This window comes from Pleuronectes platessa, chromosome 12 (assembly GCF_947347685.1).
Source record: "Pleuronectes platessa chromosome 12, fPlePla1.1, whole genome shotgun sequence".
Classification (NCBI taxonomy): domain Eukaryota; kingdom Metazoa; phylum Chordata; class Actinopteri; order Pleuronectiformes; family Pleuronectidae; genus Pleuronectes; species Pleuronectes platessa.
In genome coordinates, this window is record NC_070637.1 from 7,878,246 (window position 1) to 7,894,520 (window position 16,275).

Here is a 16,275-nt window from a genome sequence, read left to right on the forward strand (position 1 = left end):
GTGTCATCTTACAACCACTAGATGGCGACAAAAGCCTATGTCTGTTAACAGCTTGTTTCTGTTCTTGCAGGTTTAACGTCCAACAGAAAAGGTTGTTGTTCTCTGAGACCACAACAGTGAGATCTGCTCATTGAGTAAATTGGTAGTATGACTCCTTCAGGCTTTCTGACCGCACTGTGTGTTTTCAGACGCTGTTATCAGTCTCCTGTTTACTTTGAAAGGGGAACTGATTTCGAGAGTGCATGTCTCTCTGCTCCTCCTCTTTAAACAGGCCAAACACGCAAGTTGTGTAAATCACTGTGACCTGAGAAGAGAGACGGTCAGACCACCAGACACACCAGAGGTACAATGGAGAAATCAGCAGAGGGACCAACCAAGAAGAAAGTTGTGGCAGTGGTGGGAGGTGGTTTGGTAAGACAAAGATTGAAGTGAATTATCAAGCTGCAGATCTTGACTTTTGATTTCTCAACCTTTTACATTTACTAAGGCTAGTGTCCTCTTATGAAGGGGACAGTTCATCTTAAATGGGAGGGGAAAGTGAGACTTATTAAATAGTTAGCAGATTATTATTTATGTGCGGCAGTGTAATATTCACAGGACTGTCCCCATTCCTCTTCACCCCTTCAGGTTGGAGCACTGAACGCCTGCTATTTTGCCAAAAGAGGCTTTGAAGTGGAACTCTTTGAAACCAGGGAAGGTAAAGCTCTTCAGTTTCCTCTCTAAGTAGCTCACACATCACCCCTGTCTCATGATGCATCCACACTGCTTCATAACTAAAACATTCTTCTAAGACGCCTTGTGTGCATTTGGTCAGATATCCGCCAAGCCAAAATTGTGAAGGGGAGAAGCATCAACCTGGCTTTGTCTCACAGAGGCCGAGAAGCACTGAAACATGTCGGGATGGAGGAGAAGGTGAGCTCATTGGATAGTTAAGTATGGTAAAGTAAAGTGCATATGAGGTAAGAGGTTCCCTCAGGTTGGTATTAGATAATTATGTAGGTCATCCAATATTCCTGTTACATGTAAGTCTTATCACCCAACATTGATGTACTGAATCAGGGCAGCTGGGTGGAAATCTGTTCAGCCGGTTTTTCATCTTGCATTTCACAATTTTTCTTTTCCCTCTGTAATTTAAGGTCAGCAGTCTCTTTTTGTTGGTCCGTGTTTGCTGCACTGAGCATGTTATGCACGCCTGAGAACTCTGCATCAGACCCTCTTTCTTACACTTAAGTAACTTTCAGCCTGAGAAATCAAGGTTTTAAAGGTTTATGAGTTTATATACTCCCATAGATAGATATTGAGTGCTATCTGGACTGTCCTTGACACAATATAATTTCTTTCCACTTATGATTTATCCAGATCCTGGAAAAAAAAGAGTCAAAGCAAATTATGAAATTATACCAACTTATTCATTCTAAATGGTAATAAATGTCATATTTTTTCCTCAGATTACCTCACAAGGAATTCCCATGCATGCAAGAATGATCCACTCACCGAGTGGGAAACAGTCTACGATCCCTTATGGCAAGAAAGGCCAGGTAAGCTGCTATTGGTGTAACACATTTGATCAAATTTGAAAAAGTCTCGGTTTTGTATAAAACACTATAACAACCGGGTGGTCAGCAGTAAGAATTTGGTATAACAGTAAGACTGGTATATTGTCAGAATCTCCATTGTTTAATAATGTAAGAGATATTCCACTACATAATGTGTGTGGTTGTGAGGAAACATACTCTAATAATTGCATCACGTCAACTGAGTAACTCTGTAAATGAAATATTGACAGGAATTCACAGAATGATGATCAGTGTGAGTTACAACTCTATATACAAAATATACAAGACAAACTGTGAGAACTTGGGGAGACAGTAAACAGAGAGCATGAATCCAAGAGGCTTCCTGTTCTCATTTTAAATTAACAGTGTGAAGATGAAGGACTCACAGAGCTGCACTTTATTGATTGTTCTCCTTTCAGTACATCCTGTCAGTTGACCGAGCCAACTTGAACAAACAGCTGCTAACAGGTAGGAATATTAATAGCGATTTAGAATTCGATTAATATTGCCATGGGCTCCAAATTGAAGCCAAACTGGAGAAGCAATTTAAATGATCTATTTTTCAAAAAACAAAACTGACTCATGGTCCCTCTCCGGCACACACCTCTGTATGTTAATCTAAAGGCCATTTAACATGTCCGTCACATGTGTGAATAAGCACCTGAGCCACAATAAACAGGCTGTAAATGTTAAAATGTTACAAGGTCGCACTGAGTAACATTTATATCACACTGTCAACAAACTCCAAGAATGAGTTGAATGCCATCAGGTTTACACAACGGCCGCAGCAGCACTAGGTGAAACGTGTAGGGACTGAATGAGAGAGATTCAATGCACATCTTGTAATGGCACTGCCTTTCAACAGGACTGAAAATACAATAAATAATATCAATAAATAATGTATTATATTGAATGGAAAAAATTATGAAAAAACATTTGTAAGTTATTGAGAAGATTCCTCTTATTCAGGCTACAATTGTACCCTGACTGGGGCAAAAAAAGTTTTACTTCTGATTTTCATATGTTTCATTCATAGAATATCTGGCATAACAATTTCCAAACAGCATGCAAACTACTAGAGATACAAGTAACCCAACTTAAAGTCCTGTCAAAATTTGCCCAATGATTAAATGGATTAACTTTTTTAGGGATAATTAAAGTAACACTTTGTGAGTATCACTGTATTCTGCTGCTGTGGCCACAAGTTTCCGGATAATGTTAAATGCTACAACATGGTGTGAAGCACGAGAGGAGAAGTATCATAGGATGTGATCGGAATCATCAATTTCCTCAAAACACAACGGGATAAAAAAAAAAGTGATCACAGCAGGTACTCTTTTCAGTTTCAGTTCTACAAAGGTTCACGTTTCAGTGAGGATACAGATGTGTCCAAAGTGAGTCAGTGAGGTATGTAGTAGCTCCCATTAGCTAACAGTAGCTAAAAGAAGCTGACATTAGCTCTTGGCTCAACCAGACCAACTAAGACTGAAGCAGTTAACTGCCTTTGTGCACTGAAGTTGGCAAAATTGCAATTTATTGCTTATAAATCCAACTTTTTGTTTGAAGAGGAGTAACTTTCATAAGTTGCATCAGTTAAAAGTGTTCCCTCTTTACAAACAGCATATCATACAGTAAATGAACACATGATCCCTGAGAGCCTCAATCAAGTGCTTTGTCTGAATTCTCAATTCATTCTTAATTCATGAGCTCTGCACTAAGCTCTAAGTTACATAGCCGCCCCCCCCCCCACACACACACTTCTCCAAAATGAACTGTTTTCTAGTGAGTCTAATCCTCTATAACTGATCGTCCCTGTGCTTTAGCCTCATGCCAGGCTATTAGGATGCAGTCGTCTTTTCAGGGTAAAGGGATTAAGGTTGGCCCAACGCCGATGGCTGACAGTCAACCCCATGTTGAACCCAGCCTATTCTTCATCGTCCCATTGTTTCACATCTAAGCCAATTTAGTTAACATCTGCCGATTACTAAAAGAGATTTTGCCTAATATTAAATGAAGTGCCTCGGTATATGCTTGGAGACAATGTGTGACAGCGTGGGTCTGTCTTTAATTAGATTGTCTGAGTGTGCTGACAGAGAGGCTGATTGTAAAGCTGTCGCTCTTATCAAGGACAATCCAGCCTTGTGGAGTGAGCACTGAGATAAAGAGATTATGTGTGACAGGCTGAACATCAGTTTCCCAAAACCAAGCCCTCTGAGTTGTGATCATCAGCATGTGTTCATTCCCCTTCAGTTCGGGGGGGGGCTGATTTAGTTGTTTGCCGACAACCTGTGTCCCAATGACATTTTATTAGAAATGGAAAAATCTCCTATATATTTGTACTGTCCTATTAAACTTCTCGTGTTATATCATTTGTGATATAAGCTCCTTTTGTAACATTTCACCCCCACAGAGGCCGAGACGTATCCAAACACAAACCTGAACTTCGGTCACAAACTGCAGGACTGGAGCGCTGAAACAGGGCTAATGACCTTTGTCAGGTAAATAGTTACCGATCTTAAATGTGTGCACCTTTGCACTCGCAGCCCCACAAACACTCACAGACACACACACACACACACACACACACACACATATGTGTTCATAATATATGAGAGTAATCCCAGAGAATGATCCACTCGTTTGGATTCTTTGTTTTAACTTTATTGATCATGTTTTCCTCCATGTCAACAATCATCTTTGTAGATGTTAACTGCAAGAGGCCCGGTTGCTGATAAAAACAAAAAACGTAGCCTTTGAAGCCTTGTGCGATCGTCCTTGAGTTGAATGTGCCGCACAATATACAACCCAATTACCGAAACGAGTCCAGGTCTTTTTAGTCTTGGGTATTAGTGAATCAGTGTAGTGAATTATTAGCCCAGTATGCAGGAGCACAAACTGCATTTCGTTTTATTGCCATGTTTTAATTGAATCCAGCCTTATCCAAAAGGCGTAAAAATGCATTTGACCTGCATGATATCACTTTGCTTTATTTATTTATTTATTTCTCATGCCCGGTGGTCCAAGCTGTACCTGCGTGGGTAAAAATGTGGTTCGGAATGAGTCACTGTGTTGTTTTCGATGCATTGAACGCTTTAATGCACTTTAATTTAATCAGGGTTTGTGCACATCGCGGACACATCCTTCCCCCTCCCCTGTAGTTGAAATGTGACGGCTCATATTTGTTCTCCCTAGCTTGTGTAATTACTTGTTCACGGAGATGCTGCCGCGATCCTCAGCTTCTTTCCATAGTAACCAGGAAATGTTCTGAGATAGCCATCAGCACGAAATAGATGAACATGACCTCCTTTCTCCCTCATCTGGGCTATAATTGTACCTTATTGATTTAAATCTAATAACATTTTAATGAAGGCTGAGAATATCACAATTTGAAATATCAGATTAATTTTGGGACATGTGCTATATTAAGATTCTGAACTGTTATACAGTGGTGGGCAGACACAGTGTGAAATCATTTTCCAATGATGCAGGCTTGTGCACAGAAATAAAGCATTGTATTTAGGAAAAAATAAATTGTCATGTATACTTAATCCATCTACAAATGTGTTGGTTGCTATGCATGTTTTAAATTTCATACGATGTATCAAGCTAGTCATTGCACTGTAAAACAAAATAGTAAAAATAACATTTACAACAGCTGTGATCACTATGAATTATGAATGAACAAAGTTTTTTGCTTAAATTATCATTCATTGTGGAAGCTGCTGAAAGGAGAACTCAGGCAGCAACTGATGTCTCCTTCAGAAGGTTTTAATGTAGACTTGATGCATCAAGGAGACCAGAAAATATACAAGCAGAGCAACATGAGCAATTGTCACCCCCAAATCTGAGGAAGTCTCCCACAGCATCCCAGTATATCTTCCTCTACTTGTGTCACCTATTCTAACAGCACATCCATGAATGGCTCAAATTGCTGTCACTCTCTATGTTACAAGTAGGTGTTCGCATCCTATTGGATAGTTAAGCCTAAAGTATGCATTCCTAAATAATATTGTGTCCTTACGTTTTGCCACTGGTGAAATACACAAAAGAGTTAAAGTTGGTGAGAGTTGAAGTCGGTGCCTCTCTGTCTGGTGCATCTGAGGCAGATATGAAAGTCTCTAAGTGGAGACACTACAATGAACTGTTGGTTGGTCCTTTATCTATAACCTGACTTTGGTTACTGCCTAGAGAGAGAAGGGAGGATCTGTGGAATTAGACAGGCACTTTTCTCCTGTACAGATATATTATCACATACAATATACATAATATATACTGGCTTAATACAGTTATACGTGAAAATTCCTCAACCCTATGTTGGTTGGTAGAGCCACCACTTTCCCCCAGTATGAGGAATAGACAGCATAAAAAGTTGGAAACTTCCTGACACTATCCAGAAATGAAGCCGTAACATCCCTGTTACGAATGCCACCATCTTGTGCCAATGATGCAATTTGGTGCCAATGTCTGTGCTGAGTCAATCTAAGCTGTCAATCATGATGATTCACTTAATTGTTACAGCATCAAATAACTATTTGAAACCAAACTGAGCAGTTTGTTGGATATGAAGGTGGCATTGTCTATGACCTAAACCGCAGCTAGCCACCAGGGGGAGATCAAGACGCTTTAGCTTCACTTTTTGTGGAGCATCATTCCAACCATTTACATACAGTTTATGGTCCAGGCTGAAACATCTCGTGATTTTGATGGATTGCCACAAATTCTAAACATTCACTGTCCTTAAGGGATAAACCACAAAGACCAAGGCGATCTACACAGGTTTCCTTTGGTGGCAGATTGCCATTTTTAGTTTTTTGTGAAGAATTTAGATTTAGGAAACACGTTGAGGTCCCCCTTCAGGGTGATTCAAGATTCAAGATTCAAGATTTTTTATTATCAAATGCACAACAATAACATAAAGCAGTCACTGGTAGTATAATGCTTGAGTCACAGGCTCTCTTCTAGCAATGCTCAAGTAATTACAACCTAAAAAATTAAATAGAAATAGTATAAAATGGAATAAAATAGAATATCAAAATTTAAAATGGAAAATAAAGTATATATATCTAAATATATATATAAAAACAGCTGAAGAGAAAATAAAACAACAATAGTGCAATTTGAGCAATGGTGCAAATATGCAAGATGAGCCTCACAGAGCCGACAGCATGGCAAATCCTTTTTGTAATTACAAAAAGTAAAATGTTCAAGGACCCAGTTCAAACTTAGGTGGTGTCCAATGCTTACGGTAATAACCTGTTCCACCTTGCAGACCAGGACTTAGACTAAGGTTTGCGGTCTGGAGTAATTTTAAAGAATTACACTCTGCAAAGTTGCTTGTGGATAACTAAATAATTGGAATTGTGTTTTAAGCAATCTGCCAACACCAAAGAGCCTTATGAGGTCCGCAAGGATAATTAGATACAATGATCGGGTTCCAAGAAAATATTCAGATGGGCTTAGTATTGAGTTGAACAGATGCACCAGCATTTCCACTCGGGTCATTAATGTGTTCCGAGCCATGAACAGTGTAAGATATCAGTGCCAATATTTAATTCCCATGTAACTCCAGGCACCTTGACAGAACTATGTTCATGTGGCACATCAGACTGCATGTGGAGATGTTGGGAATACTAATGTCTGAATGAGCTCTTCAACACAGTCAGCAAACGCACTAAGCAATATACTGCTATTTTTGTTGCCATAGAGATTTAGAGTTAAAATCATTATCACCAACATGGCTCAGAGTGAAATGTCCATGAAGAAAAAAACATAATCATTCAATGATGCAGCTGTAGTGTTAAAGAGGATCTAAAGTGTGAAAAAGATATTAAACATATGTGTGTGTAATACAATTGTTTTGAAATAAGAGTAAAAAGAGTAAGACATTGGAATCCAAAACGTCGGTGTTCTAATTTCCCACTGTAGAGGTAAAGTAAGCAGCAGCTTTAAGTGAACCCCAGCTGAGGAAGAGAAGTTTTCTGTTTTATCAAGTAGCAAAGTGTGAGAAAGAGAAGCTCCAACACAGAGCGTTCACTCTCAGTTACCTCTGTGTCTGAATCAAACCCAGAGCAGCACTTCATATATTTGAATGCCTTAAGGAGGAAGATGATTAACACACCTCAGTGTCAGTCTGGGCTGCAGGTGAAGGGACGTTGGTGCTAAGAAATATAATAAAGATCTGTGACCAGAATGTTGCCTTTTCTCTTCAAATAATTTATTGTGTGTAGGATTTTTTAATTTCCTGGATCCTCAGGCTGAGCATGAAAATGATTAACTTTTAAATTAACTTAAAAGTCTAGAGGTATTTCACTTATATTTGTGGCAGCTATGGTTCAGGGGGTAGAAAGGATCATGCACTAACCAGAGGGTTGGTGGTTCAATCTCCGTCTTCCCCCATTCTGTGTACCAAAGTGTCCCTGGGCAAGATTCCTCACCACAAATTTGTTGGGTTGTGACGTCTTTGAATAATGCATTGTATGAATGTGTCTGAATGTGTGTGTGATTGGGTGAATGGCAAAACTGAACTGTGAAGCCCTTTGAGTGGTCATCTAGACTAAAAAAGCTCTATTTAAAAACAGAGCGTTTACCATATTCAAATACATGTTGAAAGTGCAGAGTAAATTAAAGTGACATTTTCATGTTGCTGGTATGGTCTCCAGGTCAGATGGATCCGAGGACCAGATCCAGGCAGACCTGATTGTGGGCTGCGATGGAGCTTTCTCTGCCATCCGCAAGCAGTTCACGCGTCGCAGCCGCTTCAACTACAGCCAGACGTACATCCCCCATGGCTACATGGAGCTTACCATGCCTCCCATCAATGGAGAGGTCAGTGCTCCTCTGTACATGTTCTCTTTGTGTTGTTTACTGGAGGTGAGGGAGATACTGCTTGTGGCAGACACATTTTTCTTTGACCCACTTTTCCTCCCCTAGTTTGCCATGAAGCCCAATTATTTGCACATCTGGCCAAGGAACACATTCATGATGATAGCCCTGCCCAACTTGGTGAGTGTACATTTTGGTTTTTCCTCTCTCTCCTGGTTTTATTTTTGTAGATGTACTGTTTTCCCCAACTATTCCAGGAAATGGAGCAAAAACGCATGTTTGTTTGTGTGAGGTTACTGCGTCACACACTTTGTCAGCCACTCTCTTTTTTCAGACACAAACAAGCATAACAAGTTCAAAAACACAGAGCAGGATCGACCTCTGGGATGTCCCCATACAGTTAATTAGCCTCATTTACAGGCACTTCATAGCCAGTAGAGGCTTAATCATCACAAATCGTGGTCTGTGAAATGTTTCAGCTCCGGAGGTTTAACCTAGATTTAACACAGCAGTCGTGTCCTCCCCATCTGACGTCTCTCTGTCACTCATGTCCCTCTTAATCCCTCAATGATTGTTCATGCCTGGCCGACTCGGCAGAGCAGCGTTCACACTCTTCTCTGAGACCAGGTTAAGGCAGCTGAGGTTGAGGAGCATTTACACTGTCACTCAATGCCCTAGTTCCCGGTAATGAAAGACAGAAGCCCCTTGCTGCTGTGGACACCAAGGTAACAGAGGAAGTGCTGAAAGGTCCTTGGGGAAGACCTCTAGATGTTGATGGATGGCACCTGGTCAGATGGGCTGATAATGACACACCTACAAGCTCAGTGCACTTTCATCCATCACATGCACTGGGTGGGGTTTGGATTTTGCAGATCCATGAAAGCAATTTGATTCTGCATTCAAATGCCCAACTAAAAGAATATACTGCATATAAATGGGAAGCAGTGTGTACGCAGGGATGCTTATTTATTCGTGAGTGTTTCTTCTTGACCTTGGAAGAATTAATCTCTATAAATTACACACAACGGAAAACACACTCACTCGAGCTGTGACTTCTTTTGTAATTTAAATTAGATCCTAATACTTATGTACTTTTGCTTTAGTTAAAATTAGAATGCAGGACTTTAACTCAAAACGTCACTATGGCTAGTACAGCTCAAAGGCTGAATTAAAAAAAATGCACCACATGACAATTCCCCAAATACGGAGCCAAATTATCTTGGTTGCCTCCTGGTGGCTGGCTGCAGTATGGGTCATAGCTCCGGCCTCCTCCATGTCAATGAATGGGATATACCCCAAACCCCTGAAATAGATGTAAAAAATTTAAAGATGGCTTCTTTCATTTTAAGACACATCATCCATCTTCATCTATGCTCACAACTCAAGTCTTTTTTTGGGGGGGACAATGAACACACATGACCATAAAGACAATCCCCAAATGTATCTAACCCTATAACTTTTTACGACACCATTATTCTATAAAAGTTGTACACATTGTTAATGTCTCGTGAGGCAGTGAAACATACAGTGTAGTCTAATGTATTAGGGTTTTATAGGTGTTATATATTTGTGTAAATAAAAACGACTCTATTTAAGTATGCCATATGAGATTGGGGAGCCAATATCGCTGCACAACACATTATTTATTATGATCTTTTTTGTTCCAACTTAGGACAAGACATTCACCTGTACCCTCTTCATGCCCTTTGATGACTTTGAGAAGATCACCACAGGAGATGAAGTCGTTGAGTTTTTCCAGAAGTACTTCTCGGACACCATACCACTAATAGGACTGTAAGTGCCCCCTGCCTTTATCTCTTCATCCAACCTGCCGAGCCATTTCAGCAACATTTTCATTCCCCAGCTACTCCGGTCACATCCAGCGCCACAATCCGTGAAGTGTGAAATTGCAGACTTACAGCAACATGGCTTTGTGCAGTGAGGTTTTTAATTAGAGGTGAACTCATGTTGATGGTGGCGGTCAGATAGCAGCGGCACGAGCTGCAGAAACGCTGCAGGCTCTCCTTCATGCACTCGCTCTTTGGGTAGACTTTATTTGAAGTGCTCAGGCGTTAACAATTGAATGCTTGCTTCCCTTCTTCCATTTGGCTGTTTAGCTTAATCAGAGCAGACAAAGCATGGTTGTTACAGCTTATTCAGATGTGACAAACGCTTTTGTAGTAAACAAAAAAGTCTGTTCAGTTCAAAATGCGACTCTCAAAGTAAAGTGCTCAAAGTAAGTTTGTTATTGTTCTGTTTCTACCTGTGCTTCGCAGCGATGCTCTCAAGAGGGATTATTTCCGTTTGCCTGGGCTGCCCATGGTGTCTATAAAGTGTTCGCCGTATCACATTGGAGACAAATGTGTCCTTATGGGCGATGCAGCCCACGCAGTGGTGCCTTTCTATGGGCAGGGGATGAACGCTGTAAGTAACTCAACTGAGGTGAAGAAAAGACAGAAAAGAATCAAATGAAGACTTATTAATTTCATTCCTGCCTCATAGGGCTTTGAGGACTGCATTGTGTTTGACGAAGTAATGGATCAGTTCAATGAGGATTTCAGTAAGTATTTTTTTCATTCAAAGGCCCTGTGAAATTAAAACACTACATTCTCCCAGTTTGATATCTTTTTTTAAATACTAAATATATACAAACAAATTATAGTGTACTGTGTTGACATCAAAACCTAATTTCCATCACTGTCCGTATCAGTGGTTAAAATCATAGGCGTGGCAACGGTGGTGGCAAGAAGTCCTCTAAAACAGAAAGTAGAATAATCTCAAAGCTGCTAGCTACTGTCAAATTTCTCATTACTCATTTAGCGCTAATGACTACTGAAAATGTCAAACAACATCCGTGGCAGTTCCCTTCATGGCTTCGTCTTTCTATAGAGAACTTGTAAATGCAGAATCAAATTGAACTCTGGTTCTGGTCATGGGGATTTCAAATGAAAAAGATAAACACAGACTCTGAGGATCGGGGCGTAATTCTTGATCAGATCCGATGTTTCCCTTTGTGTATCTGCGCAGGTGCTGTACTGCCTGAGTATACTAGAGTGCGAGTTCCAGACGACCACGCAATTGCAGACCTGGCCATGTACAACTACATTGAGGTAATGTATATTTATTTAATATGATTAATTTAACCTCCATCTGTCTGACTCTGTTGAGGCCTCAAAATCCAAACATTAAAACCAAACAAACTGGGGTTGTTTTCTCCCTTAAGCATACGAGTGCCAATGCTGTGTGCCTTGCTCTCCTTCTCATTCCAGTTCTTTATTATCCCCTGTTCTCTCCTTCTCCCGTCCTTTTGCCCTCTGCGGGTTTTCTACCTGCAGAGCTGTAGAGTCTGTAGTTTGATTGCAAGCCTCGCTTTGCCCCCATGTTCTTGATTAACACCTCCCGCTACAATTACTGTTATTCTAATCATTACTATGATTATTATTAATGATTACTCTACATCTCTGTGTGAATCTTGGCATTGAGCAATGCTCTCTTTCCTGCTGCTATTTGTTTTCCATACCCTGAATTTACTGGTTTGGTTCAGCCTTGTTTTTGACCACAGCAGGAAGAATCTAATATAATCACACTTAAAAATTGTTTTTGTTATTAATTGTGGTATTTAAACTGAAAAGCTTAAAATAAAAACACTTCAATTAATAACACTCAAATTATTTATTTTTTCCAAAGTAAAGTTATAGTATCTGTGAATAATAATAATATTAATAATTTATTTAAGTTGCTTAAACTTTATTCTTTCAGTGTAACCTGTAGTAATGATTTTCAAAGGTATTCTCCACTTATAATTGAAATACCATTTGTACATGAAGTGTGGAGAAAAGCCATTAATTGTCACAAGAGGGGTCATCTTGTACTGACTCCAATTACCAGTGGATATTTGCACCTGACAGCTGGACAGCTAAGCAACCATCTGCACATTGAAATGTGTGCACTCAAAAGGCCAGTAATTGGTCTCAGCACTGTTGTTATTCTCACCGATCTTAAACCTGGCCGCAGCCCTTTGTGTTAACTTAATCCTCCGTTATTGCATCTAGACCCAAGAGAGCAGAGGAAACCATGTGGCATCTCTGATACAGGAGTAAGATGTATTTTATGACGTTGCATCACAGATGGTTCCGCTTCACTAACAAATGCACTGTTTTGTTTTGCAGATGCGAGCACATGTGAACTCCACATGGTTCCTTTTCAGAAAGCATGTTGATAACTTCCTCCACTTCCTCATGCCAAAGACAATCATTCCACTTTACACGATGGTGAGAATCCTAATAAACAAAATAGTCCCAGACACGTCGCTCTGTCTACGACAAGATCTAAATCCTTCTGTCCGTCACTGTCTGAAGGTCACCTTCACTCGGACAAGATACCACAAAGCCGTGGAGCGCTGGCATTGGCAGGACAAAGTAAGGGCACCATGGTGTCATCTTCCCTCATGCATACACTTAATTTTTTTGTGGGGATGTTTCATACCTTTGAAGAGCCTAGTTCTGTAATTGGGACTCTTTTGAAGTCGGCGTGTTATCAGCAGCGAGCATGAAAGCTGGATGAAGCTCGGACTGGGGAAAATCCACTCGATTTATTCTGCCACAAAAACAGTTCTGCTCCACAAAGACTTCTCCCACTTAGCTCTATGAGACACTCGGATGTGACCTGCGTTAATGGCTAATGGTCCTCTGTCAAATAGGCAGCAGGGATTTTCACAGCCTCCCTTGCCGTAAGTTGTTAAAACACTCCGCAAAGGGCGAAATTACCTCCATGGTGGGGAAGTAGAACTACTGTATGAGCAGAACATACCGTAGTAGAGCATAAGTGTTATAAAAAGGATGTGAAATTGAAATGAGCTCATAGAGAACAGCTGCAGAGAGGACATTGTCTGTGTCTTAGGTGAGTGCAGGGAGGATGTAGAAGTATAGCTGTAGCCACTATAGGAACAAGTATAAGGTATTCAACTTTACTTCACGGTTATAAACAATACAAATTGAATTAAATGTAATACAATACCATAGAGTCACACAATTAAATATGCATTATGTTTTGATATAATTAGCTACTGATTAAAATATGTTAGCATGCAAACGTACTAAACTGACTAACCATTAGAACATGTTAGAAAGTGAGCATACTGACATACTACTGACATTAGCACTAAGCTTAAAATGTTCCAAATGTTCTCGCGTCAGTTTAAATACCCAACTATAGCTTTTTATCATGCTCTGTTCTAAAAAATAGTAAGAGGATCTATAAGTTACCTCGGAAGTAATTAACTAGAATGTAGAGATAAGACAATGCTGCCTTTTTCTTACAGAACCTTCATATGAGTTTATAGCAACAAATAATTTCCTTTCTATGAGTGGGACTTGAATACTAGTTTTACCAAGGATACAATGTAAAGGATTTCAGTCATGATGTGCTTTCATGCATCTGCAGTGGGATTCATTCACAAGGCCAGAGGTAGGAGGAAAGAAATGTGTTTGTGTGCATAACACTGAAAAGAGGATTGAGCATATTTTGAATTCATTTCACAGGTGATAAACCGTGGCTTGCTGTTCAGTGCTACCGGGGCTGTTCTGGGATGCTCCTACCTGCTCATTAAAAATCCTCCCGATATCAACAAGCTCATCCTCCCCGCTGAGAAACTGTGGAGCAGGGTTGTGGCCCTCAGGACCTGACGTACTCTGATCTGACAGACAAGTGTTAAGACTGGACTGATTAACATGAGGAGAAACCAAGGGGGTCTTACATTTTAATTAGAGTGTGATTGAGTCTTCTTTTTCAAAATAGAGGCTCTGCTGGACAAATTAATTTCCTGTAATCATGATTGTGGTAACTTGTCATAACGATGGATTATATTATTTAACAAGAGATTAACAGAATCCAATTCATAATGGTTTGAATGAAGGAGTCCAAACGTTGATCTTTTCAGTCTTTACATTTGATTGTTTTCATGCCATTGTCATTATTAGCACAACTTTTAATGTGGAAACAGTTAAGTGTTAAACTCAGGGTCACAGGCAGGATCTATGCTACATTTATGAGCTTATATTAATGGTTTTAAAAGAATTGAAAATAAATGTTCCCTCAGCACATAAACAGTCATGTTTTTAAAGTTTTCTTTCATCCTCTTGTTCTGCTACTTTCAAAACGTCTTAATTAAACAATGTAAAATAACAGCCTTTTGGGCAAATATCAACTCTGTATCAACAAAATTCTTAAACCTGCAACAACAAATTTCCTTTAGTTACAAGGGGGCAGAGGAGTAAGTTCTGAGTCCCTTGATAAGGCAAACATTTTAGCAGTTACTTATTTACAAATGCAAAAGTTACAAAGCTACATTAGCACTCAGTGTTTTTCACCGCATGACAAATCCAATATTCACAGTTTTAGCTCCGTTTTAGGTCTTGAGGAAAATATATGAATATTAGCTCTAATCTAACTTTAATTTCATAGCATTTGTCAGTTGCAGGAAGGTGTTCTGCGAGAACATACATTACCTCCACTGAGGCTAATGCCCTATCTTGCAATGTCAAAGCAGTGTATACCATTTATTATCTAGATTGTTATGGCCAACCATGTTCTAAATTGTCTGTTTTTTTACACTTCTAACATAAAGAGTCACTTGGTGTTTTGCTCCTTTGCCGCGTTGTATAGTTGTGTGCAGGGCTATTTGACATGTGTTGTGAAGTTCATTGTCCGCACAGAGTGAAACCTCTAGTTTGAGCTGCAGTTCAGCTCGTACTTGCAAGTGGGTCCTGTTCACTAACCAACTCTGAGGAAACCTGAGCTGAAAACACCACAAAACTGAAGTTGGAGGGGAGCTGCATATTCTTGTCAAAATTATTTCTGCATTCATCACTGAGTAACCCCTCTCACGCTGTCACATTATTTTCACTCTTATTTCATTGTCTTCATTAAAATAATGTCTCAAATAGTTTATTATGGGTCAACTCTTCAGCTTATCAAGTAACATTTTACTTCATTATATACTTTTTTATTGATGTAAAACCGAACATTTTGATTGACAGCGAGTTTTCACTTTGTCATATTTGTTGGCATGGTACAGACACATTATTGTAAAACTTGTTTTTATTATTGTCATAGAAATTATTGAATCTAACTGTCCTCTTGTAAAATGTAACAGATCCTTCTGTCCTGACATAGCTATGCTCAAAGTTCAGTTGGATTGACCTGAATAACAGCATTATATAAATTCTACTTAATGTTTGCATCTGCCTGATATCAGGAAATGTTAGTTTGAACCTAAACGTCCTTGTGACTATTTGATTTTCTACCCAGTGTCTATACACTCAGGAGAGAGGGAGGCATTTTGCCCCTTCTCTGCCAATGTCCGAGCACTGGACACGTCCTGCCTGCATGATATCAAAGGATGACGTGGAACCCTTGAGCTGTGCATAAAAGATGGCACATCTCACCTCGCCATTCGTCAGATCCTTGATACCTGCAGTGGTGTTGAGGATTCTGCCCTGCTTGGCCCAGTGTATGCTTAGTAACTCTGTTTGAGTTCAAATCTATTCTCTGTGAATTGTTTCTTGACCATTAATTAAATACTTTGATATCATTGAATTGATCACTCAGTCTGATGGTTTATTTCCTAACCAGGGAATTAAATACAAATTCCCACCACAACTCTCAGGTTTTTGAAGAGGTTAATTACAATTTCATGTAATGCTATTATTTTATTATTATTCTTATCATTAACTTTCAGCAAGGCCCATTTCCAGTCTTTATGCTCAACTGTGCTAAATGTTTCTCTTCATCAGCTTCCTATTTAAAATGCAGATGAGAATCAAATCAATCTTCACATCTCACTCTTAGCAACAAGGTGAATAAGAATGTTTCCCACAATGCCAACCTATACTATGAA

General features: G+C 39.6%; 1 protein-coding gene across 1 annotated transcript; it reads left to right on the top strand.

Moving 5' to 3' along the window:
- The first annotated feature begins 93 nt into the window (after nt 1–93).
- LOC128453461 (kynurenine 3-monooxygenase) lies at nt 94–15,974 on the top strand. The gene is made up of 15 exons (XM_053436380.1): nt 94–411; nt 628–697; nt 815–912; nt 1,449–1,538; nt 1,976–2,024; nt 3,967–4,054; nt 8,216–8,381; nt 8,487–8,558; nt 10,051–10,172; nt 10,655–10,802; nt 10,881–10,938; nt 11,406–11,488; nt 12,548–12,649; nt 12,737–12,796; nt 13,919–15,974. The coding sequence occupies exons 1-15, from the start codon at nt 349–351 to the stop codon at nt 14,060–14,062; spliced, it is 1,413 nt and encodes a 470-aa protein (XP_053292355.1). The 5' UTR covers nt 94–348; the 3' UTR covers nt 14,063–15,974.
- Nucleotides 15,975–16,275: the final 301 nt, after the last annotated feature.